Genomic DNA, 24,548 nt, shown 5'->3' on the forward strand with positions numbered 1-24,548 from the left:
TCTTCTCCCACTGCTCCTGAAACCCTGCTCCACACCTTCATTAATTGGAGGCTCAACTTCTCCAACACCCTGCTTTCCATCCAGCTCACCTCCGAGACTGACATCTCATCCAAATCCTGGTGTCTTCCCGTGCCTCACCGGGCTGACAATGCTCTCTTTGAAATCCTTGCCCCCTTCAGTACTTCAGCAATGCTCCTCGGTCAGCCACTCCTAAACCTCCTCCCCCAGCATCAGCAATACCCTTACTTTCTGGAATTCTCCCCGCGATACCTCTGGAGAGAGGTATCACTGGCCTCTCTACCTTTAGCAGTCTTCTTAATACCCCTGACCTTGACTGTGTTTCACCCCAGTCTCTTTCAAAACTCCTCTTTTTCATTTCCCACCATCTGCTCTGGGTCCACTGCACCTTTCACAATGTCCCAAAGCACTTTACGGCACTTTTGACGTGTAGCCACTGCTGTGGTGCAGGAAGCACAGCAGACAATTTACACACAGCAAGATCCCGTGAAGAGATAACAAGCAGATTATCTGTTTTGGTGATGTGGGTTCAGGGACAAGTATTGGCTAAGGGACCAGGAGAACACCTCTGCTCTCATTTGATATAGTTCCATAGGATCTTTTATGTCCACCTGAAAGGACAGATTTAGCATCCTATCCAAAATACAGCACCTCCAACAGTGCAGCACTCCTTCAATACTGCACTCGAGTGACAGTCTAGATTTTGTGCTGGAGTCTTCTGGAGTGAGACCTGAACCCACAAGTGTCTTACTCAGAGGTGAGAATGTTACCATTGAGCCACTGTCATTTACTCCTGGTTGGTGCCATATATGGCAATTTTAACCAGAAAACAGAGGCTAGGTATTAGCTAACTTTGAGAGAAGTCTGAAATTTTGAAACTACAATCCCAACTAATTACAGCATCAAGCCATTTAATCAGTTAGACTGAGGTTTATTCCGATTAAAATGTTTATTTCCTGACAGTAGCTGGCATCAAACTGAGACTTCCCACACATCATGACTCACATTTGTTTGAAGTCAAACTGCAAATGTCACGAGTTCAACCTGGTTAATCTACAGCAAGCGACACAACTGCTCACTTCCTTCTCCAAAGCCTCTCCATCGACTACACCTACATGGCACAAATCCGGAATGGGATTGCCTATTGTCCACTTCCCTGATTGAGAGCAGCTGCAACAGCACTCAAGAGCACTCCTGCTCTCTTTAATATAGTTCCATGGGATCTTTTACGTCCACCTGAAAGGGCGGATTTAGCATCCTATCCAAAAGACCTTCAGCCAGGATAAAGCAGCCCACTCGATCAGCACCCCCCATCCACTAACTTAAACATTCATTAGCTCCACCACTTTGGCTGCAGTATGTACTATCTACAAGATGCAGTGCAACAACTCGCCAAGGTCTCTAGGATAGCACCTTCCAAACCTCCACCACCCATTGGGACAGGTGCATGGGAACACAATCACAACCAATTGCCGCTCCCAGTCACACACCATGGATAAAGAGAAAAAGGGAGGCTTATGGCAGATACTGAGGGCTCAAAACAGCGGAAGCCCTAGAGGAGTACAGAATGTGTAGGGGGGGAACTTAAAAAGGAAATTAGGAGAGCAAAAAGGGGGCGTGAAAAAACATTGGTAGGTAAAATAAAGGAAAATCCAAAGTTATTTTACAAGTACATTAAGAGCAAGAGGTTAACTAGGGAAAGAGTAGGGTTCATTAAGGAACATAGTGGTAATTTGTGTGTGGAGCTGGAAGACATAGGTAGGGTTCTAAATGAATATTTTGTGTTGGTGTTCACAAGTGAGAGGGACAACGTGGGTATGGAAATCAGGCAGAAGGACTGTGATATAATTAAATAAATTAGCATAGTAAGGGGGGAGGTTCTCAGTGGTCTGGCAGGCTTAAAAGTAGATAAATCTCCAGGCACGGAAGAAATGTATCCCAGACTGTTGAGTGAGGCAAGGGAGGAGATAGCAGGGGCGCTGGCAATAATTTTCAATACCTCTCTGGCCACAGGAGAGGTGCCAGAGGACTGGAGGACAGCCAATGTGGTACCATTATTCAAGAAGGGAGGAAGGGATAAACCAGGGAAGGGATAAACAGGCCAGTCAGTCTAACCTCAATGGTGGGGAAACTATTGGAAGCAATTCTGAGGGACAGAATTAATCTATACTTGGAGAGGCACGGATTTATCAAGGACAGTCAGCATGGTTTTGTTAAGGGGAGGTCATGTCTGACCAATTTGATTGAATTTTTCGAAGAGGTGACCAGGTGTGTAGATGAGAGCAATGCATTTGATGTAGTCTACTTGGACTTCAGCAAGGCTTTTGATAAGGTCCCACATGGGAGACTGATAATGAAAGTAAGAGCCCATAGGATCCAAGGCAATTTGGCAAATTAGATCCAGAATTGGCTGAGTGGCAGGAAGCAGGGAGTGATGATTGAGGGGTGATTTGTGACTGGATGCCTGTGTCCAGTGGGGTTCCACAGGAATCGGTGTTGGGTCCTTTGCTGCTTGTGGTATATATAAATGATTTAGACTTGAATGTAGGAGGGTTGATCAGTAAGTTCGGGGATGACATGAAAATTGGTGGGGTGGTAAATAGTGAGGAGGATAGCCTTAGATTACAGACCGGCTGGTCGGATGGGCTGATCAGTGGCAAATGGAATTTAATCCAGATAAGTGTGAGGTGATGCACTTGGGCAGGAATACATGATGAATGGTAGGACCCTGGGAAGTACTGATGATCAGAGGGACCTTGGTGTGCATGTCCTCCAGTCCCTTAAGATAGTGGGACATGTAGATAAGGTGGTTAAGAAGGCATATAGGATACTTGCATTTATTAGCCGAGGCATAGAATATAAGAGCAGGGATGTTATGCTGGAACTGTATAAAACACTGGTTAAGCCACAACTAGAGTATTGCGTGCAGTTCTGGAATCCACATTATAGGAAGGATGTGATTGCACTAGCGAAAGTGCAGAGGAGATTTACCAGGATGCTGCCTGGGCTGGAGAGTTTTAGTTATGAGGAGAGATTGGATAGACTGGAGGTTATTAAGGAGGGACTTGATTGAGGTGTATAAAATTATGAGGGGCATAGATAGGGTAGACAGGAAGGAACTTTTCCCCTTGGTAGAGGGATCAATAACCAGGGGGCATAGATTTAAGGTAAAGGGCAGGAGGTTTAGAGGGGATGTGAGGAAGAATTTTTTCACCCAGAGGGTGGTGGGAATCTGGAACTCACTGCCTGAAAGTGTGGTAGTGGCAAAAACCCTCATAATGTTTAAGAAGTATTTGGATATGCACTTGTGATGCCATGGCATACAAGGCTATGGGCCTAGTGCTGGAAAATGGGATTAGAATAGTACGGTTTTTGTTTGACTGGCGTAGACTCGATGGGCCGAAGGGCCTTTTTCTGTGCTCTAGACCTCTATGACTCTATGGTGACTTGGAAATATATCGCTATTCCTTCATCATTGCCAGGTCAAAATCCTGGAACTCCCTTCCTGACAGTGCCTTCACCACACAAAATGCAGCATTTCAAGACGAAGGTCCATTATAACTACCTTTTGAAGAGCATCTAGACATGGGCAGCAAATGCTGTCCTTACCAATGCCGCCCTCATTGTGAGAATAAATAAATAATGTTTTAGAAAGCTTTGAGATGCTCTCCACCCTTCAACCTGATATGTCTACACAATGACGTCTATCCCATCATATCAGAAACTGGTTAACAAGTGATGCTGCATAGAATCATAGAACAGTAGAGCACAGGAGGCCATTCAGTCCATCGAGGCTATGTTGGCTCTTTCGAAGAGCAATCCAGTTAGTCCCACGGCCCCATTCTTTTCCCACAAGTCTGCAATTTTCCCCCGGGGAAGGCTGCTATTGAATCTGTGTCTACTACCCCTTTGAACAGTGCATTCTAAATGCTACCCAGAGGTTGTGTAAAAGAGTTTTTCCTCATGCTGCCTCTGGTTCTTTTGCCAAACATGTCAATTTTGAGTACTCCGATTATTGGCCCTTCAGCCATTGGAAACAGTTTCTCCTTATTTATTCTGTCTAAACTGGTCACAATTTTGAATACTTCTTGCTAACCTCTTTGATTTCTAGGTTCTCAGTTGAGCAACCCCAGTTTCCCTATGCGATCCCTCATCCCTGGAAACACTCTAGTCAATTTCTTCCATGCTCTCTCCAAAGCCTTCACGCCCATCCTAAACTATGGTGCCCAGAATTGGACACAATACTCCAGCTGGGGTTGAACTTGTGTTTCTTGTTGAGTTGAAGACAGGTTTAATATGATCGTGAAACAATTGGATTGTAATATGATTCGAAAAGCCATTCGCTGTAGTATCACTGACTGCTCCTCGCACACACCAGTAATAAAATTGGAATGAGTAAATGAGGTAAAGGGGAAATGGAGGAAAGGCAGTTCCTGGAAAAGCCAAGGTTGTGAACTCTCCGTGATATTTGATCCGTAGAAGCAGATTGGAATAGCGTAGGAAGAGATGCCAATGCTTCATTAGTTCAACACTGATATGATAAGCTCTTTGAGGACATTAGGAACACTTGTCAGTGTTGAGGAGCATTTAAAACTTGATATGGCACCAATAAAAATAGGTAACAAGTGGCAGGGAGGACATGGTGGTCTTCATCCAGTGGTTCAATAGTGCCTGTGCTTTAGGGAGTTTGATTTTTAAATGTGTGGCCCTGGGAAGGTGTCACTCAGAGACTTCACACTCCCAGGAGCCAGACTCTCTCACTTATTATGCTCGTTAGTCAGGCTTTTCCTTAAGAAACAAAAACAGAAACAGAAATACCTGGAAAAACTCAGCAGGTCTGGCAGCATTGGCGGAGAAGAGCACAGTTGACATTTCGAGTCCTCATGACCCTTGAGGACTCGAAATGTCAACTGTGCTCTTCTCCGCCAATGCTGCCAGACCTGCTGAGTTTTTCCAGGTATTACTGTTTCTGTTTTTGTTTTGGATTTCCAGCAGCCGCAGTTTTTTGTTTTTATTTTTTTCCTTAAGAAACTCTGATTATGATGATGTGAGGAGAAATGTAACGGCACCTCATAGTCATCTAGAGGACAGCTGTTTTATTTTCCAGAATCACTGAACTTTTACAGTGCAGAAGGTGGCCATTCAGCCCATCATGTCTGCACTGGCACTCCAAATGAACTACTTACTTAGTGCCATTCCCCCACCTCTCCCCATAATCCTGCACATTGTTCCTTATCAAATAAATGTCCAGTTCCCTTTTGAATGCCTCATTTGAGGCTCCAGCACACTTTCAGGCAGTGCATTACAGACCTTAATTACACGTTGCATGAATAAGTTTTTTTTCTCATATCGCTTTTGCTTCTTTTGCAAATTACTTTAAATCTGTGCCCTCTCATTCTCAGTCCTTTCACAAGGGGGGAACAGTTTCTCCCTATCTATTTGGCCCAGAGCCCCCTCATGATTTTGAATACCACTATCAAATCTCCTTCCCGCCTTTGTGAGTCATGTTGAAAGGAAGGAATTTGTATTTATATAGCGCCTTTCTCACCTCTGAGTCAGAAGGGTGTAGCTATAAGTACCACACCGGAGACTTGATTCACATAATGTGAGCTATGCAGTACAGAGGGAGTGCTGCACTGTCAGAGGTGCCACCTTTCAGATGAGACATTAAACTGAGGCCGTCTGCACTCTCAGGTGAGCATAAAAGAGCTTGTGGCAGTATTTCAAAGAAGAAGAGCAGGTGGGTTCTCCATGGTGCCTGGGTCAATATTTATCCCTCTGGGGTGGTGGGGAGGGGTGGGAGGGTGAGAATGCTGCAAATGCCCCTTATGTTTTCAGCCTAGATCAGATGGTAAAGAGTCTGCTAGACACTGCATCAGATCAATTTTGACTCTTGCTCACCCACCAATTCCAATAGTGAAGTAACCTCTGAGAGATTGTGAGACACTAGTCTCATTTACATGCTGCTGCTGGGAAGGTCAGTTGCGGGGGCAGTTGTTATATTCAGAAATATAAAACAGCTGTCCTCTAAATGACTGTAAGGTGTCTTTCCATTTCCTCTCACATCATCATTATCATTATCAGTGTTTCTTAAGGAATAGCCTGACCAACAAGCACAAGCATAAGCGAAAGAGCCTAGCTCCTGGAAGTGTGAAGTCTCTGATCGCAAAGGGTGGTTTGTCCCAGGGCATCAGCTGTTCAGATGATTTTTGTGGGCACCAGCAGTTCAGTCCTGCCCCTCCCAGGCCCCCCAAAAATAATTAAAGGCTTAGCCTTTGCTGGATCCTTCATGTTACATCGGAACTAGAACTGGCTGGAGTGGATACTGTGCGAGCTTTGACCAGTTCCCATTAAAACTGTGTTAAACGAGGACCTCGGAGGTGACCAACCCCATTCTGAGGTTGTTACCACCTCATTAATGTCAGACAGAATCAGTCAAAATCAACCTCCATAACCTGCGTTTATGGGGAGATGGTGGCATATGGCAGTCATTGGACAAGTAATCAAGAAATCCAGGGTAATGCTGTGGGGACCTGGCTTCAAATCCCACCATGGCAGATGTGAATTTGAATTGGAATTTGAATCCAATGAAGATCCAGAACTAAAAGCCTGCTGATGACATCGAAACCATTGCCGATTGTTGTAAAAACCCACCTGATTCACTAGGGAAGGAAATCTGCCGTCCTTACCTGGTCTGGCCTACATGTGATTCCAGACCAATATCTATATAGCAAATGTTATATTTGATCCTGGTCGCAAGTTGATTTAGATTGGGTTTAGGTTAATTAGACTAGCCAATATAAATATGTTGGCTACAAGGGCAGGTCAGAGGCTGGGAATGTTATGGTGAGTAACTCACCTCCTGAATCCCTAGAGCCTGTCCACTCTCTACAAGTCACAAGTCAAGGGCGTGGTGGAATGCTATCCACTTGCCTGGATGAGTGCAGCTCCAACAACACTCAAAAACTCAGTATCATCCAGGACAAAGAAGCCTGTTTGATTGGCACCTCATCTGCTACCTTAAATATTCACTCCCTCCACCACCAATGCACAGTGGCAGCAGTGTGTACCATTTACAAGATGCACTGCAGCAACTTGCCAAGGCTCCTTGGACAGCACCTTCCAAACCCGTGACCTCTACCGCCTAGAAGGACAAGGACAGCAGACAATTAGGAACACCACCACCTGCAAGTTCCCCTCCAAGCCACTCACCATCCTGACTTGGAAATATATCGGCCGTTCCTTCACTGTCACTGGGTCAAAATCCTGAAACTCCCTGCCTAACAGCGCAGTGGGTGTACCTACACCACAGGGACTGCAGCGGTTCAAGGTGGCAGCTCACCCACCACCACCTCAAGGGCAACTAGGGATGGGTGACAAATGCTGGTCTTGCCAGTGATGCCCATATCCTCTGAATGAATTTTTTAAAAATCAATTTGGGCTCATTTGAGTTGTGTTGCGTAGCGTTGGCTTTTCAGCTGGGACCCAGAGGGCAGGAGGTTGTGCCATAAGGAGCAATCGAAAAGCAGGGCTTTCCTTTCCTGGCCTGGGTGTGCCAATACCTCATGGAACTGGCACCCTGCGTGAAAGATGAGTGCTGGGCTGGGAGGGGGCAAAGCCCCTTCCTTGGTCTGCTGGTGCCAGACCCAGTCCTTCCAAATAACAATGGAAAAACAGTTACACTTTGGCCGGAGTTGTTTTACTGCTGACATTGTCCCTCTGGAGTCTCACTTTAAGAAGCGCTTGGCGGTAGACAGATCCCTCTCAAAACTTGGAGCCCTGTCATTATCTGGGCAATAAATGTGCAAGAAACCCGCCTAAGAGAAGTGGACCACAACAAAAACAAAACGCGGGGATGCTAGGAATGTGAAATTAAAAATCAAAACAAAAAAAAAAATGCTGGAAATACTCTGCAGGTCAGACAGCATCTGTGAAGAGAAACAGAGTTAACATTGATGAAAGGTCATCTCTAGACTGAAACATAAACTACCTGTTCCCCTCCACAACTGCTGGCTGCCTCACTCGCTGCCGTATTGCCAGCATTTTTTGTTTGTTGTCTTTCATGACTGATTGGGAAGCCTGCTGTCTGGCATTAACCCGCTCCCAGACAGAGTATTGAGCAGGAGGATGAGTGTAGACGAGGTTGTTGCAGGGGTGGGTGGGGGCGGAGGGGTTGGATTGAGGTGGACCAGGAGCTGGGGTGGGGGGAGAGGTCTCCCCGCTATTGCTATTGCAATAGCAGCAGTCCAATACAGCAGCACTCTAATTCAGCAGACCTCCCTCCCTCCCTCTCTCTCTCTCTCTCTCTTGGCACCACCCCGCTGTATATAACCAGCTGCTCCGATTGCAAGCGGTGCCCTTGCTCCAGCCAAGAGCAGAGACCGTTCAGCTCCCAGCCCCACTGCCAACAACCTTCCCCAGCTAACGGCAGAGAAGAACATGGCTTGTGAAACTGTGCCGATGCACAGGTAAACCCAGGTTTTAATTTCCATATCTCCTCGTGTGTGTGTGTGTGTGTTTAAAGTTACTTGTTTTGGGTTTCTTAAGGCCTGAGGTCCTGCAGCAGCGTTTTGGGGGAAAAGTTTCATTTCTATTTGGACATCATAAGTGTCAAAGTTTCTATTTCAAAAAAGATTATTGGAGGTGAGGTTTTCCATTCGGGTGTAATTAAAGAAAAGTAATTGGAATTAAATCCTGGTCTAAACCCCTGAGAGAGAAGCTGAAGTGAAACTGGTTTTTATTCCCTGTAAATTTTTGTGATTTCTACTCCCACCACCACCCCCCTCCCCAAAAGAAAAACTAGCAAACGTGTCTGAGAGAATTGTTACCGCAGCCCTGGCACATTCCATCATAGGGATCCACCTAAACTTTACTGTGGGGAGACGGTGCTGTCACCCTCTTTATGGGCTTTGAAAAATGACACTTTTAATACTTTAAAAATAAATACAGAATCCACCCCACACACCCCCCACACCCCCCCTGGCTGGAGATAGAAACATGCTGGGCTCTGAGTGAGCTCAAATCAGTGGGGGAGTGGGTTAAACAGAGTGGCTGGGAATGTAACCACAACGGGAATTTCGTGTCTCCGCCGATCTTACGCCCGAGCCAAGACAGCGGCCCCGGATGCATTCCTCAAACCCCCTGAGGAAATTCCCCAAGAAAATGGGAGGGGGGGGGAATTGCACGGGTGACTGGGTCCGAAATGTTATTGTGCTCGCCCCTCAGCGACTTGCTGCTGCCTGTCCTCCGCGATTGGCACGGGGTTAGGGTGCAGACCTCCTCTGCTGAGTCCCGCTTCACCGCCCCCTCTTACAACGGGACATTAAACGTCTGCTTTTGCCCCCATGCCCGCACTGACAGCGTGAAGACCGAGGGCAGAAGAAACTCCAGTCACCGGTGCCGAACACTGACCTCTGAAAGGGGGTCACCTTTCTCATCATACCCTTGGGCAAACCCGTGAGATACAAGTAGCCCTCTGTTTTACATGGGGGCTGAACTGCCACAGAGGTTTCCGTCTGCATGAACTCGGCTGTAAAATCGCAGAGTTGGCGACGTGGACACTTTCTGCTGCTATTTCAGCAGAATCACCAGGGATTTCCATCAAAGTTAAGTTGCACTGTCAGGAACAATGTAACCCCTTCGTGCCCAGGTACATTGGCTGTATCAGTGGTTCTGGATAACAAGATGTCAAGGATCAGAAGAGGGACCTTGGACTGATGGGAAGTGCAGTTGAAGTGCAGGGACTGATTTGTTATTAGATAATCTGCTGTGTATTTTGTTTCTATATTTGTACATGTTGAATGTGAATTTGATCCCCTGAACAATTGAGACAGAAAGGACTGAAGGAAAGCGGCTTGGCGTTAAGGTGTTATTTGTGTTTAGGTTAATGGTGTGTTGAAGGAGATCTGAATTTTTAATGTGGTGGTGGTGGGGGGGTGGGGGGGGTGGTGTGTGGTGGTGGTGATGGTGCTCGAATAGAGGTCTTAAAACATGAAGGGGTTCAACAGGTTGGACGTGGAGAATGTTTCCACTTGTGTATACTAGGGTCCATACATAAATCAATCAATCCAATAGGGAGTTCAAAAGACAACTTGTTTCCCCAGAGGGCGGTGAGAATGTGGGATCTGCTACAACATGGGGTCGTTGAGGGGGGGAAAGCATAGATTCCTTTGAAGGGAGCCCAGTTAAGTACACGAGGGAGAAATGGACAGAAGGGCATATTGGTAGGGAAATAGCGCTGGGCGAGGCTCCTTGTGGAGCATAAACACTGCATGGACCAGCTAGGCTGAATGGCCCGTTTCTATACTGTAAACTTTATTTAATTCTACAAAAAGTAGCATTTCTAATAGGTATTATGTAATCATAATGTGGAGAGAGCTCTTCAATGCTCCCAGATCCATTACGTGCAGAGGGACTGACTTTCAGCCCTCTCCCAGATAGGTCTGGCCACTTGCTTGAAATCTGATACCCTACAACTGATTGAACGGGGGACTGAGTAGAACCTCAGAAGGTTTGTGGCGTGTCATAAAATTTACAATAAGGGGAAGCTATTTGGCCCATCGAGCCAGTTCCTGCCCTGATTCTGTTGCGTTTTCCCCATTCCCATTTATATCTTTCACTTACAAATGTTAACCCTTTGAAAAAAGGGATTTATGGATTCTGCTTCCATGGCTGTTGTCTGTCTGGGCATGCTATGTCCTCACAACTGTTTAAAAGATAACCTGCCAGCGTCTCCCTTCTTGCTTATGATGAAGGCCTAAAACTATTTGTATAATGTTTGTTGAAGTAGTTTTATATTTCTGACACAGGAACTTACTGGAAGAATAAAAATAAAATCAAAAGGGTATCATGAGCACTGGCCTCCCCATGAGTCACTCGATGTAGACTTGATATCCATTCTCAGTAGCACTGCGATATTGAAATGAACTCTTGATTTTTGCTCTGTTTCCAATCTTAATGAGGAGCGCTCTTTCTACAAGTGGTTCCCAGCACAGTTCTAGGACTTTAAGGTCAGGAGCGCCTAAGTCGCCGATGTACTATCTTATGGAAAGTAGCACCAGCCTCTGCTCCTGAATAAGATACCCTAACTTAAGAAATTTTTTTTTTCATGTCATGTATACCCATGCTTGCCTGCAGCACTGTTATGTAACGCAAAGCCCAAGGGGGAAAGTTACAAGACTGTAATTCAACCTTGAGTTTTAGATGGCATTCAAGAACCACTCTGAGTTTGTGACCGCATCTGAATGTCTTGATCGAGTCAGCCTCTAGTCCCTTTTTAAGTTGGACCATCCTTTTGAGAAGTGCTAAACTCCTAGGGGTAAAGCTGAAGAAATAACTTGCATTTCACGACCTCAGGACATACCAAAGTGCATCACAGCCAGTGAAGCTCCGCTTGAAGCGCAGTCACTTTTGGAAATCGCGGCAGCTTATACGTGCAGAGCAAGATCCCACAAACAACACTGAGGCTAATGATCAATTATGGGACAGATGAAAGGAAAGGAGGCACAAGCGGTGATTCAGTATTGCAATCAGTGGAGGTTACAGTCAGATTAGCCATGATCTTATTGAATGCCGGAGCAGGCTAGAGGGGCCTGCTCCTAATACGTATGTTCGTATGTATGTATCTGGTGGGATTCCAGTGTCATGTTCTGAGTTCCTGAAAGTGGGTTTCAGTCATTCACTGCCTTCCTTCAGGTGAATTTCTTATCTTCATCGGATTGCCCCAGAAGCAAGTCTGAGCCAGCAAACCACATAATGACTGGTGGTTTCTAATTTGGGAGATAACTGTGGTGCGGAACAGCCAACAATGAACCATGGGATTAAGCTGTTCCCATTAATAGACATTACAAATTATCTATCTGGGGGAAGTTTGATATACTTTCATGACTAATAGTGGAAGAGATCCCCCGATACTAAAATGTAGTAAGCATCATCTGGGGATCTTGACACACGCAAATATTGAGTAGTGTGTGTGTGTGTGTGTGTGTGTGTGTGTGTGTAGCCAGTCCGCACTTTGAATGAGTTGCTGTAAAAGAATAAAAGAAAGACAGACTTGCATTTCCATAGCACCTTTTGCAAATGTAGGCATCCCAAAGCATCCAATGAACTACTTTTTTGAAGTCATGGTCGTAATGTACAAAGCCTCGCAGCCACTTTGCACATAGCAAGCTCCCATAAACTGCAATGTGATCATAACCATATAATCAGTTTTTGCGATATTGATTGAGGGATAAATATTGGCAGGGCACCAGGGGATAGCTCTCCTTTTCTTCAAATTAGCGCTATGAGATTTTTTTTCACATTCACATGAGAGGGCAGATATGACCTTTCCTTTAATGTCCCATCAAAAAGGCAGCATCTCCAACAGTGCTGCCCTGGAGTGTTACCTTGCTTTACATGGTCTCTGAAGTGGGACTTGAAACCGCAACCTTTTGACTCAAAGTCAGGGGTGCTACCAACCAAGCCACAGTTGACACATTAGTTTCAACCTTTCCTTTTACTGACTTGAAGCCGGTTTTCCATATATCTGTCCGCGAAGTGCCTTGCAACTTTTCACCCACTAAGGACACCAAAATGAATGCACATTGCTGTTGTCCTCATTGGATGGACCCTAAACCCTCAAAAGAGTCTTGAGTATTGCCCAGATGTTCCAGTGCCATGCCTAACTTGGTTCTTCCTGTCTGCATTGCAAGTTCCTAATAACTGTTAGGAATTAAAGTCAGAAGCTGAGAATTGGTGGCATCTGTCCTAGAACTGATTGTTTTGTCTCCCCATATTAACAATGCAATAATCACCACAGAACTTTGAGAACTGTTTCAAAATAATTTCTCTACAAATTGGAGGCCGGGGGTTGGAGTGTACTGCACAGAAGTCTTTAGGTTTCCCAGAAGTTGACAATACTGAGTGGGGAAAAATGATTTGCATTAATATATTAACTTTCTCGACCTCAGGACCCAAAATGCTTTACCAGCCGGTGAAGAGCTTTTGAAATAAAGTAACTGTTTTAAGTAGGAGACGGAGCAGCCAATTTACATACAGCAAGCTCCCACAAAACAGTAATGACATTGGCAATCTGTTTTAGTGGAGTTGGTTGAAAAACTAAATATTGGCCAGGATGCCGGAGAGAACTGCCCTGCTCTTCAGATAACACCGTGGGATCTGTTATGTGCTAAAAGAGTAGACGAGGACTTTAACATCACCCTAAAGATGACACCTCTGACAGTGCGGTACTCCTTCAGCACTGCACTGGGAAATGAAAAGAAACTTAGCACCTTTCACAACCTCGGGGTGGCTCAACTCTCTTTAGGGCTAAGAAAGTGCTTTTGAAGTATGATTACTGTAGGTAACACAGCTACCTGTTTGTGCACAGGAAGGTCCCACAGACAGCAATGAGATCATGGCTAGATAATTGCTTGCTTCATATCTTGGTTGAGGGATAAATGTTGGCCAACACACAAGGGATAATTCCCTCACACAAAAACAAAAAACCGCTGGAAAAACTCAGCAGGTCTGACAGCATCTGTGGAGAGAAAGACAGAGGTAACGTTTCGAGTCTGTACCAGTCATACGGACTCAAAACGTTAACTCTGCCTTCCTCTTCAAAGATGCTGTCAGACCTGCTGAGTTTTTCCAGCATTTTTGTTTCAGGTTTCCAGCATCTGCAGTATTTGCCTTTACCTCAGGGATAATTCCCTACTGTTCATCAAATAGTGTCATGGGATCTTTCAAATGCACCTAAGAGGGCAGACAGCTCCATTTAATATCCCATTCGAAAGGCAGCAACTTCAACACAGTGCAGCTCTCCCTCCCTCCCTACCGCACTTTACTATCAGATTGAATTATGTGATCCAGTCTTTGGAGTGGGACTTGAACCCATGACCTCCTGACTCAGAGTGCTACTGACTAAGCTACAGCTGACATGAAAAGCAGTTATATGTTTTTTTTTTGAGGAAGTGTCCTGTTGGCTCTTTAGCATTATTTTTAAACTTTAACAGCTATTCCAGCAGACTGCTTGTAGCCTTAAACTTTTTATTTAAAGTTTAAAATGTGTTTGCAATTGCATTAATAGAAGTTATACTGAAGTCTGCTTGAGGTTAGTCTGTCACCACAAGAATTCAAAGCCCTGTCAGACAGTGACTTTACCGTGTACGTTTATTGCTGTTTCTGCATTAATGCAACACTTTTTTTTGCAATGAAAAGTCTGCAATGGTTCTTCTCCAATGTTAGAATGGTCTGTTTCTCCAAGTTCCTACAATGAAATCATTTGTGTCGGATAACCTGTGCCAGAAGCCAAAGTAGTATGTAATACAGAGAATCGTCAGAGTTCAGTATTGGACAGAAGGAGCAATGCCAGCTGAAGGGAGTGATACTTGTCTAACTTTGATTCAATTACAAGACTCTGTAAAACTACTGAACTGTCCGACGTTGTGGCAAGGAATTCATCGTTTATAATATTTCGCAACCTTTGAACCCTTTCCGTCAAACAGGCTGAGAGGACTCCAGCATTGACTGGAATCGGCAGAAAGATTTTGTACGCTTGGTCACGGAGCAAAGTAATTGTCCCCCCTGACGTGTTTACACTTTATGATATCAAAATGGCTCATTACAGAGCGAGTTCCAGAACCAGAAATCTGATAGAAATGAATCGATTGGCTTTCAGTGTCAAAGCCGTTTCAACACCATTTGATTGATAATTCATTGTTCTCTGCTGAGACCAAAATAAATCTAAATTGTGACAATTATAATGAAGATGTCTAGTTAATGAAAGGAACATCAAGCTGTTGGATAATTTTTCTCTCAGCTTAATTTATACTGGATCCCTTCCTATCTCATTGAAGATTCCTCCACAACCCAGTAGCCCTGTTTTTGATTGTTAATTTTATCTTTTTTTTGATTTTCACAATAAACCTAGGTGTGTTATGGTCATAATTTCTCAGTTGGTTGGGATTTATTTTTCATGACAGAAGGTTGGCTGCCTCAGAACCATTTGCCTGCTGCTCTTCCTCTATGAAACACAGCTTTGCCGCAGTGTCTGTAGCTGCATGCTCTTTAGTTGCATGCTCTAGTGGCACACGCCTCAGCATACACAACTACATCAAGCATCACTGCTGAGCTGATGCTCTTGTGAGGACTTAGAACGAAAAGCCAAAACCTGAAGGGAGGGTCGAATTGTACATGAGTGTTATATTTGCTGTGAAAGTGAGGGGTGTGTGTTTGTGAGGCCATATATATATATATATCATTTTTTGTATGTTACAGTTCACTCAATAACTTCGGATTGGCAACATGCATTATTACGTGCATGTAGTCCGGAGCTATAGATAGTGATGGTAGAGGTTCCGAACATTCTTTCCATCTTATGGCTGACCAGGAATCTCTTCTGCTCTTACCTCTTGCCGTTGGCATGCGTTGGAAGGATTTGCAGGTTGATACTGAACCTGTTTAACCATGTTATGATGCACCTTCCTTGGCCATCAAGCCCTGGGGTGAGACTCAAACCTGGAGCTTCTGACTCTGAGCAGGGACGCTACTCAATGCACCACAAGACCTCCAAATATAATATCGTCGCCTATAAATCCAATAGGGAATTCAGGAACAACTTCTTTACCCGGAGAGAGGTTAGAATGTGGAAATCATAGCCACAAGGATTAGTTGAGGCAAATAACATTCAAAGGATAAGCGCATAAGGGAGAAAGGAATAGAAGGATATGTTGATAGATTGAAATGGAAAGTAATGGGAGGTGGCTAGTATCGAGCATAGACCATTTGGGCCGAATGGCCTCTTTCTGTGTTATAAATTTAATGTAATGTACTCAGGAGAATGTATTCTACTGGATTTATGATATTTTGGTTTCTCTGAGTGCCTTTGTCAACTGGTTAAAAATGGATGGCAGCTTCGTGTTTTGTTGTATGGTACCTTAGTTGCCAACCTGTGGAGACACGATTATTTCACATCAAAAAACATAGCACTGGTGGCCTTAAGCAAGTTTATTTTTATCTTTCAGCTCTCAAGATGATGATCGGCCGATGTCCCCATTTTATTTAAGGTAAACTTTCTATGGCTGTTTTGTCACAGTTTTCCCGATTGGGGATTATTTTCTGAAATATTAGGAAGCAGTTTTTTAAATCAGCCAAAACCAAGACCTCCAGCAGCTGAATGGAGCCTTGGAGTCTTGACTGTTTAACTGATTGTTTAAAGTGTAACTTGCTAAAGAATGAACATTTGATTACATTTATCTCATCATTTGTCAGAAATTGAGCAATGATTTTTGGGTTCCCTTAGAACTTTATCAGCAAGCAACGAGATTACTGGTGCCTCAGGGCGGGTGAATATATCTGTTTAAAAACAACAACCTGCATTTGTATAGCACCTTTTTAATATAGTGAAATGTTGCATTACCAGACCAATGTCAGACCAAAAATCTGACACTGAGCCACAAGGGTAGTTACCAACAGCTTAGTCGTGGAGGTAAGTTTTAAGGAGAGTCCCAAAGGATTGAAGCGAGGTGGAGAGTTTTAGTGAGGGAATCCCAGAATTTAGGGCCTAGTCGGCTGAAAGTACGGACTCCAGTGGTGGATGATGAAAATCAAGGATGGGCTTGAGGCCAGAACTGGAAGAGCACAGGGATCTCGGAGGGTTGCCGGGCTGCAGTAGATTACAGAGCTAAGGAGTAACATGACCATGGAGGGATTTGGAACGAGCGTGAGAACGTTGGTGTTGCCAACGTGGGCCAGCGAGCACAGGGCGATGGGGCCTGGTGTGGGCTAGGGTGTGGGCTGCAGAGTTTTGGATGAGCTCAGGTTTATGGAGAGTTTGAAACTGGCCAGGAGAGCTTTTGGAATACGGAATGAGCGAGGGTTTGAGCAACCAATGGCCTGAGCTGAGGACGAAGATGCGCAATATTAGTGGTGAGGTGAAAGCAGGCAGTCTTGATAACAGCAAGGACATCGAGTCTTTTGTCGCCAAGGTTGCGAACATTTCAGCTAAAGATGCCGGGCTTCCTGCATGGCCTGGGTCTCCCCCTGCTGGAGGTAAAATACTGGAGGGTGCAGGATGAGGCCCTCACTTAAAGGCCTCAAGAGGCCGGTGAGCCGCCCTGCATCTCCCGTCCGTGTCCCCTGTGAAGTTTCAGACACATCGGCAGAGGCGGGTTGGCAGCCGGAAGGCCCCCCGCTAGATTTTACGTGCCCTGTCTTCAAACCCGCCGGTGTGGGAGCTTAAAACCAGCCCGGGAAAACTAATGGCGTGTTTTCGGATGATGTCGTCAAGGGGCAGCGTGTTGATGAGGAAGGAATAGGAGGGGAGCCGTGGATAGGTCCTTGGGGTAAAATGGCTTTTCTTCCTGCTCCTGCATCATTACCAAAGGCAATGACGCAGGAGCAGGAAGAGAAGCCATTTTAGGTGATGCGCTGACTAGATGGATAAGAATGGAACCAGCCAAGAGCAGTCCCACCCAGTTGGACAACAGTGGAGAGGACCATGTAAAAAAAAAAGTGCAGACAGGTCAAGAAGGACGAGGAAGGATAGGGTTAACTTTGCCACAGCCACATAGGATGTTATCTGTAGGCAGGAAAAGGTTAATTAGCATCAGTGGAGAGAGTGGGGTGCAGTTCCCCATGTGTGAGGCATGTGAATGTACGCATCAGGTAAGGAAGCTCTTTCATTAAGGGAGAGCTAAGGGGCGATTTAACAGAGGTATTCACGTTTTTGATAGGTTAGATGGAGGGGAACCATTTCCACTGACAGGAAGGTTGGTTAGCAGAGGATGCAGATTTAAGATAATCTACGAAAAGAAAACCAGGAGAATTTTTTTGCACAGCAAGTTGTTATGATCTGGAGTTCACTGCCTGAAAGGTCATGGGGGGCAGGTTTAATAATAACTTTCAAAAGAGGAATTGGATAAATACTTGAAAAGAACAAAATTGCAAGGCTACAGGAAAAAGAGTGAGGAAATAATTGACAGTGCTTTCAAAAAGAGCTGGCACCGATTCAATGGGCTGAATGACCTCCTTTCTGCCTTGGAAGAATCTACAAGCTAGGATTTTCTGGCCCTGCTAGTGGGCGGGTTTCCCCACAGTGGATGTGGTGAGTCATTCGCGTCTCCATTGACTTCAGCGGGACAGGAAGATCCCGCCGGTGGGATGGGCTAGAAAATCCCGCCTAACGATTCCAGTACCATCCACACTCATGTTTAACAGTAATCAGTAGACAAACAGATCAAACACTGAGGAACTTGGCTGTTTGGAATTCCAAGCAACTGAATTTTAAAAGCTCGACCCAGCTATGACGTTGGCTTGCTCAGTACAACATTAAGCGCTTGCCACAATCTGTGAGTCTACGCCGTGTTGGCGATGGATTGAAACTGGAAGGTATCAGCATTTTGGATTGATAGGTAAATGTGCACAAGGAAATTGTTGACTCTGCGTCTGGTCAGGCTGAACTAAACTTTGCATTTATTTTTTCCCCCTTTCTCAAGCTCCGAAAATATTTGCCAGCAAAGTACAAATATTTTGTGTAAACCTGCCGTGCAATTTTTGGCTGACAGTGAATCAACAAAGTAGGTTTGACCTGGTTCCAGGGTCATATATTGCCAGTTATGGTACTTTTCCGATAACCTGTCCCCCTCTCCCACACCCCCCCGCCTCCTTTCACATTGCTTGGTCATGTGCTTTTATTATTCTCAGTACAGTATCTCCATGCTCATTAGAGGTGTTCACATTATGCAGTAGCCGTCTCTTCATTGAGTGAGGTAGCAAGTTCGTTGGGGGACAGTTCCAGGATTCGTAGACCAAAAAAATAGAGTGAAATGTTTCCTGAGGAGCACAGCTAAAAACAGGATTGAGTGAAAGAGGATTCTATTTTTTTCATTTTAAGAAATGAAGAGTGACACAGTCACCTCCTCTTTCCCTATGCAAGGGGGGTTAATTTTAACCATGTTTCCTCAGAGGAAACTGGGTGGATAGGCGGTTACAATTGCTGATATTAACCAGTTACGAATGCACATCCAGTCATTCAATTCAAAGGTACAATTGTTAGGAGTCATAACTTGATTCAGCATCCTTTTTTTTCATTCATTCATGGGATGTGGGTGTCGCTGGCTAGGCCAGCATTTATTGCCCATCCCTAATTGCCCTTGAGAAGGTGCTGGTGATCTGGTCACTCCCTTGCAAAAGCAACAACAATTTGTATTTATATAGTGCTTTTAACATTATAAAGCACCCCAAGGCTCTTCACAGAGGCACTATAAAGCAGAATATGACACTGAGCTGCATCAGGAGATATTAGGGAAGACGTCCAAAGGCTTGGTCAAAGAGGAAGCTTTCAAGGAGCGAGAAGTGAGGTTAGAGAGGCGGAGAGGTGTAGGAATTTCAGAGCTTGGGACCTAGACAACTGAAGGCTCGGTCACCAGTGGTGGAGTGATTAAAATAGGGGAGGCTCACGAGGCCAGTATTAGAGGAGTGCAGATATCTTGGAGGGTTGTGGAGCTCGAGGCGATTACAGAGATAGGGAGGCGAGAGGTCATGAAGGGATTCGAAAGTAAAGATGAGAATTTTAAAATCCAGGTGTTGTTTAACTGGGAAGCCAGTTCAGATCAGTGAGCGCAGGGTTGATGGGTGAAGGACAATTGGTGCGAGTTAGAATGCTGGGGGCTAAATCTGCTGGGCGATATCCAGCTTGCCCTGCGATGTACAACGCAGTTCCGTCAGCTGACGAGTCCCTCTTGCTCCAAGCAGACTAGGGCTGGAGAGTATTTGGCAGCTGCAGAACCTTTGAATTCCCTGCAAAGGGCACTGAGAGAGTGAGCCGTGACCCTCATGGTAGTACCGGAATTCCATCAAACCAAACGCCTTTCAGTGCTGACCCTGCCAGAGCTCATAGGGTCACGGGGAGGGCACCTTGTTTTGCATGGGGTCAGCAAGTACGAAATATGCCTGCCCATCTCGTTCCACTGACCACTTATTTGAGAGGAAGCGATCAGCCTATCCTGTGTATTGTGTCTAATCTGCTGTATGCACAACAGGCCTTCATAATAGCTGCATTTTCAGAGGAGTTGCATTCTGGCCAATTTCTGTCTGCTCAGCTGCGGTAAGAGGTTCCATGATGTTGTTTGATTTATCCCTCCTCTTCCTCAACCAACCCCAGACAACAGCGCACAAAAAAAAAAACCAGGTTAACTGGTTATTTGCTTCAATGCTGTTTGTGGGATTTTGCTGTGTGTTGTGTAGCTGCCCTGTTTCCTACATTACAACAAGAACTATCCCTCAAAAGCACTTCATTGACAGGCAATATATAGGTGCACATTGTACTTGTACATTGAATTTTCCGGCGCAGAAGGCCATTCAGCCCACACAAGCCTCCTCCCGCCTTGGTTCACCCCACACCCTTTCGACATATCCTTTCGCCTCTGTATGTGCTGGTCTAACTTCCCCCTTGAGTGGTTCTAGAATATTCGCCTTAGCCACTCCGCGCGGCAGTGAGTTCCACAATCTAGCCACTCTCTGGGTAAATGGTGTGTGTCGGTTAAACGAAACTGGATCCTGTTAAGAAATGTTTGAACTGCTGCATTAACTGCCAGAGTTTTTATTTCCGGTAAGAGCGTTTTGAAGGCAAGAGATTAGGCTGCATCAATTGAATTACTGGCATTCCATAGACCGAAAGGCGTTTTTACTCAAGTATTTTTTTTTCCCCTTGTAAATCACTCGTTGTTTTTGAAGAGCATGTGCTTGGTGACCAGTGTTAATTTGGAAAAATATTGACAGCACCAAAGGCACCTGATCACCTTTTTCTTCATTCTGTCTGTTCTCGAATGCCTGTTCAGTAACTGTCTTACTCTCAAAACTCTGGGGGTTTCATTCTACGTGACTGCAACTTTTCCAATTTTCGAGACACGATCCTGCCGCAGTTGAGGATTAAAGTCTTTCGCTCCAGGTCTCTGTGTTCCTCCCAATTACCTTAATCTACTCCTGTCAGATGCAGAAGGGTAAATTCACTGGCTCTGCACTTTCGGCGTGAGGTCACGACTCGAGCGCTCAGCTGCCCCCAGTTTGTGCTGGCATTGGTTTCCTCCCTTTTACGCCCCAATTGCTCGTTTACATTACAACGGCACCTGTCCTCTGAGGCAACAGCAAAGTAAGGCATGGGTTACTGAGCAGTGTCCCCCGTTGCCTTGGCAATGACCTCTGCCCCGAGCAGTGGACAGTGCCAGTGAGTTGGACAGATGGGCTCCTTTGCATCAACGATCGATTTAACCTGAACCTCGCTAGCTTGTTTTATTTGGAGGTACTAGGTAAATTATTGCCCCCACAAGCTCCCCCCCACCTCCACTTTGACCTTTAGAAAGTTCAATCAGGGGCCGCGTGACCTTTCCCCCTTGGAACCACTATGGCGTCAATCCTGGACCCTCTTATCTTTACTGTTGATCACCCACCCCTGGTGCTTTAATGATCTAATTTGCATGTCTTTGTTTGTCATTATAGTACACATGTGCCGTCAGTCAACAGCATGTCATCAGCAGGGGAGTAAGTGCACTTTATCTTAACTTTCTTTAACATGAAAAAGGTTTGTTTTCCGATTGTTTCCCGCTTCAAGTACATATCCAATGGTGTTGGGGAAGAGCTGGTGGAAGGGAGGGGGAAGCGGGCCTCATTGACTCACGCTTTCAAAGACCTAGTCCAGACATGATGGGCCGAATAGCCTCCTTTTCTGTCGGTGTGCCCTCAGATCCCTCCCCCCCCCCCCGATTTTCCATCCGACTATGGGTGATACTGGCACCGATAGCTGATTGACCCTGTCTGCCCTTGATTTCAGTGGTACTGGATTGCTCAAGCACAGAGCTAGCACAAACACCAGAAGGGCTGAATGTCCTCCTCCCCTGCCGTAAATGCATATCGGTTGTACGAGAGCAAGCCTCCTGCCCTCCCCTCCCCACTCCCCCACCCCCTGACCCCCGAATCCCTCTGCGCAGTAAAGGAGAAATGAAAACAATCCTTGAACAAAATAACCTTTAGTTTAGAGATTCTATGGACAGCTCTGAATTGGATTGGGCATTAGTTGAGCAGTGTAACCCAGCACGGACCCAAGTTCACTGCCAGGGCTGCACCAGGTCAGGGCAGACAAGGTTCAGTCCAATTCCATTACGGTGATTGGCATGCTACAATTTGTGCTTGGGAAGGCAATATTGGTAGCGTTCCTACAGCTAGTCACTGTCCGCAATTTGAATGCACAGCAGTTACATTATCTGCTAACAATGTTTCCTCACCAAACTCTGCACTTATATTACTCAGGCTAACTATACAGGACTGGACCCCTGAGCTAGTATCCCCTGTAATGATTTTGTAACAAGAGATGCTTATCTTGTGCACTGTTGACTTGGTTAAGTTTATCACGTACACAGTCTTAACGGATGAGAAGCTATCTCTCAACTGCCATGTCTGCAGATTCTTTTTAACTCTTTCGAGGTTAAGCTCTGTCACGAGGAGAGGCTTTCAGTTGGATTAAAAGCTGGAAGCGGGCTAAGACAGAGCCACAACTTCTCTGTGGCCTGGAGTGGCACAGAGGGTTACAGAAGGGTCATGCTGACCCAGTGTCCTGTACCTCACAGCCCCCATGCTATCCCCCACCCAACTCACTGACCCCCCCTCCCCCCTCCCCTGTGACTCTATAAGAACATGGCAGGAGACTGGCAATGGAGCTCAGGCAGGCATCAGGTGAAAGGTCACATCGCTGCTACTGTTGCTCCTGAGGGACCGGGGTTGTTTCCTGACTGCCCCCTTTCGTTGATCCTCGTATTTAATGTGTGAGATTGGATTGTGTGTTTGGCTTCTCCATCTCTCGTTATCTCTTGCAGTGGGTTTATCTGCAGCTTTTGCATTGTAGCTTATCCTGCCTTAACTCAGAGACATTTGGTCACTTAATTGGCAGTTATTCCTTATCAATAAATTCTTTAGGTACTTTGTCCCGTAGTGTGTGTGTGTGTGTGTGTGTGTGTGTGTGTGAGAGAGAGCATGCATGTGTGAGTGCATGTGGGCCTGTCTGCACGTGAGCGCTTATGTGTGCTTGTGTGGCTGCATGCACATGAATGCATGTTTCTGCCTGTGTGAGTGGTTGCACGTGTGTGCCTGCGTGTATGTGAATGCATGTGTGTGCTTACATGAGTGCAGTCATGTGTGCCTGCATGTAAGTGCATGCGTGGGTGTATGAGCATGCAAGTCTGTTTGTGTATGTGTGTGTGTGTTGTGTGTGTGTGTGTTGTGTGTGTGTGTGTTGTGTGTGTGTGTTGTGTGTGTGTTGTGTGTGTGTTGTGTGTGTGTTGTGTGTGTGTTGTGTGTGTGTTGTGTGTGTGTTGTGTGTTGTGTGTGTGTTGTGTGTGTGTTGTGTGTGTGTTGTGTGTGTGTGTGTGTGTTGTGTGTGTGTTGTGTGTGTGTTGTGTGTGTGCTGTGTGTGTGCTTGTGTGTGTGCTTGTGTGTGTGTGTGTGTGCTTGTGTGTGTGTGCTGTGTGTTGTGTGTGTGTGTGTGTGTGTGTGTGTATGTGTGTGTTGTGTGTGTGTGTGTTGTGTGTGTGTGTGGTGTGTGTGTGTTGTGTGTGTGTGTTGTGTGTGTGTGTTGTGTGTGTGTGTGTATGTGTGTGTGTGTGTATTGTACACCTCTATGTGCATGCATGAGTGGGTGGCTGTATGCTGGCCTGTTTTTGTGTGTGAGTTCATGTGTGTTTATGTGTATGTATCTGTGAGCAGGTGTATGTCTTTTAAAATGATTTCAGCTTTGACCTTAGTGCAGATTGGTTCACTGAGTGTACTTTTGAAAGGTAAAGAAACTGTAAGGTGGAGTTTGCGCATTTAATTTCAGCTGATTTCACCATGAAAGGACCCGAATTTTCAAAGGGGGGAAATTGCTGCTGCCCGCCAGTTGCTCAGTGGCTGTGTTGTGTGTTTGCAGTTTTATAGAAAGGACCATCCGGTCAGCAGTGGAACAACATCTCTTTGACGCTCATGGCAGTGGAGGTCAAAGTTCAGAGGAATCTGAAACGGGGACATCTTCATCAACGGCTGCAGTCTCTGCAAGACAGAGGAGGAGACATCTGAAAGAACAGGATGAATACTGGAGAAGCAAAGAAATGTATGGACATTTTCATTACTGTTCTTATATTAGAGTCTGCATTTTAAACCAATAGATTAGAATATTTTTCACAGCGTTTGAAATAAGGATAGATTATAATTGAATCTTGACAACAAATGTTGAATCACTACACGCAATAGCCTCTTTGTTTTATAAAACTGCATGCCTTATGTGCAAAATATAAATCAACCATCGATAATTTGCTGCCTAGGCCAGATTTGATGCCGACTGTCCTCTGTTGGTTTAGGGCTGGAATGAGCTTCCTTCTGCAACTCATGCTAAATGCAAAGCCTTGGTTTTGTTCGGGTTAATGAGAGAATGTCGGCCATCCCTGCCCCCACCCACCCCCAACATCTCTCCCCCCCCACCCCCACCGCTTCCAACAAAACGATTAAATAAACATGCTTTGTTCTTG

The 24,548-nt window shown here is 45.4% G+C and overlaps 1 protein-coding gene across 1 annotated transcript in view; it reads left to right on the top strand.

The window, feature by feature from the left end:
* fam13a (family with sequence similarity 13 member A) overlaps positions 1-24,548 on the top strand; it is a 196,231-nt gene that overhangs the window by 135,694 nt on the left and 35,989 nt on the right. The window contains exons 8-10 of the mRNA XM_078529154.1: positions 16,023-16,064; positions 21,496-21,537; positions 23,954-24,133. Of these exons, the coding sequence (XP_078385280.1) occupies positions 16,023-16,064; positions 21,496-21,537; positions 23,954-24,133 (264 nt within the window). The remainder of the gene's footprint in view (positions 1-16,022; positions 16,065-21,495; positions 21,538-23,953; positions 24,134-24,548) is intronic.

This window comes from Cetorhinus maximus, chromosome 1, assembly GCF_964194155.1.
Source record: "Cetorhinus maximus chromosome 1, sCetMax3.hap1.1, whole genome shotgun sequence".
Classification (NCBI taxonomy): Eukaryota; Metazoa; Chordata; class Chondrichthyes; order Lamniformes; family Cetorhinidae; genus Cetorhinus; species Cetorhinus maximus.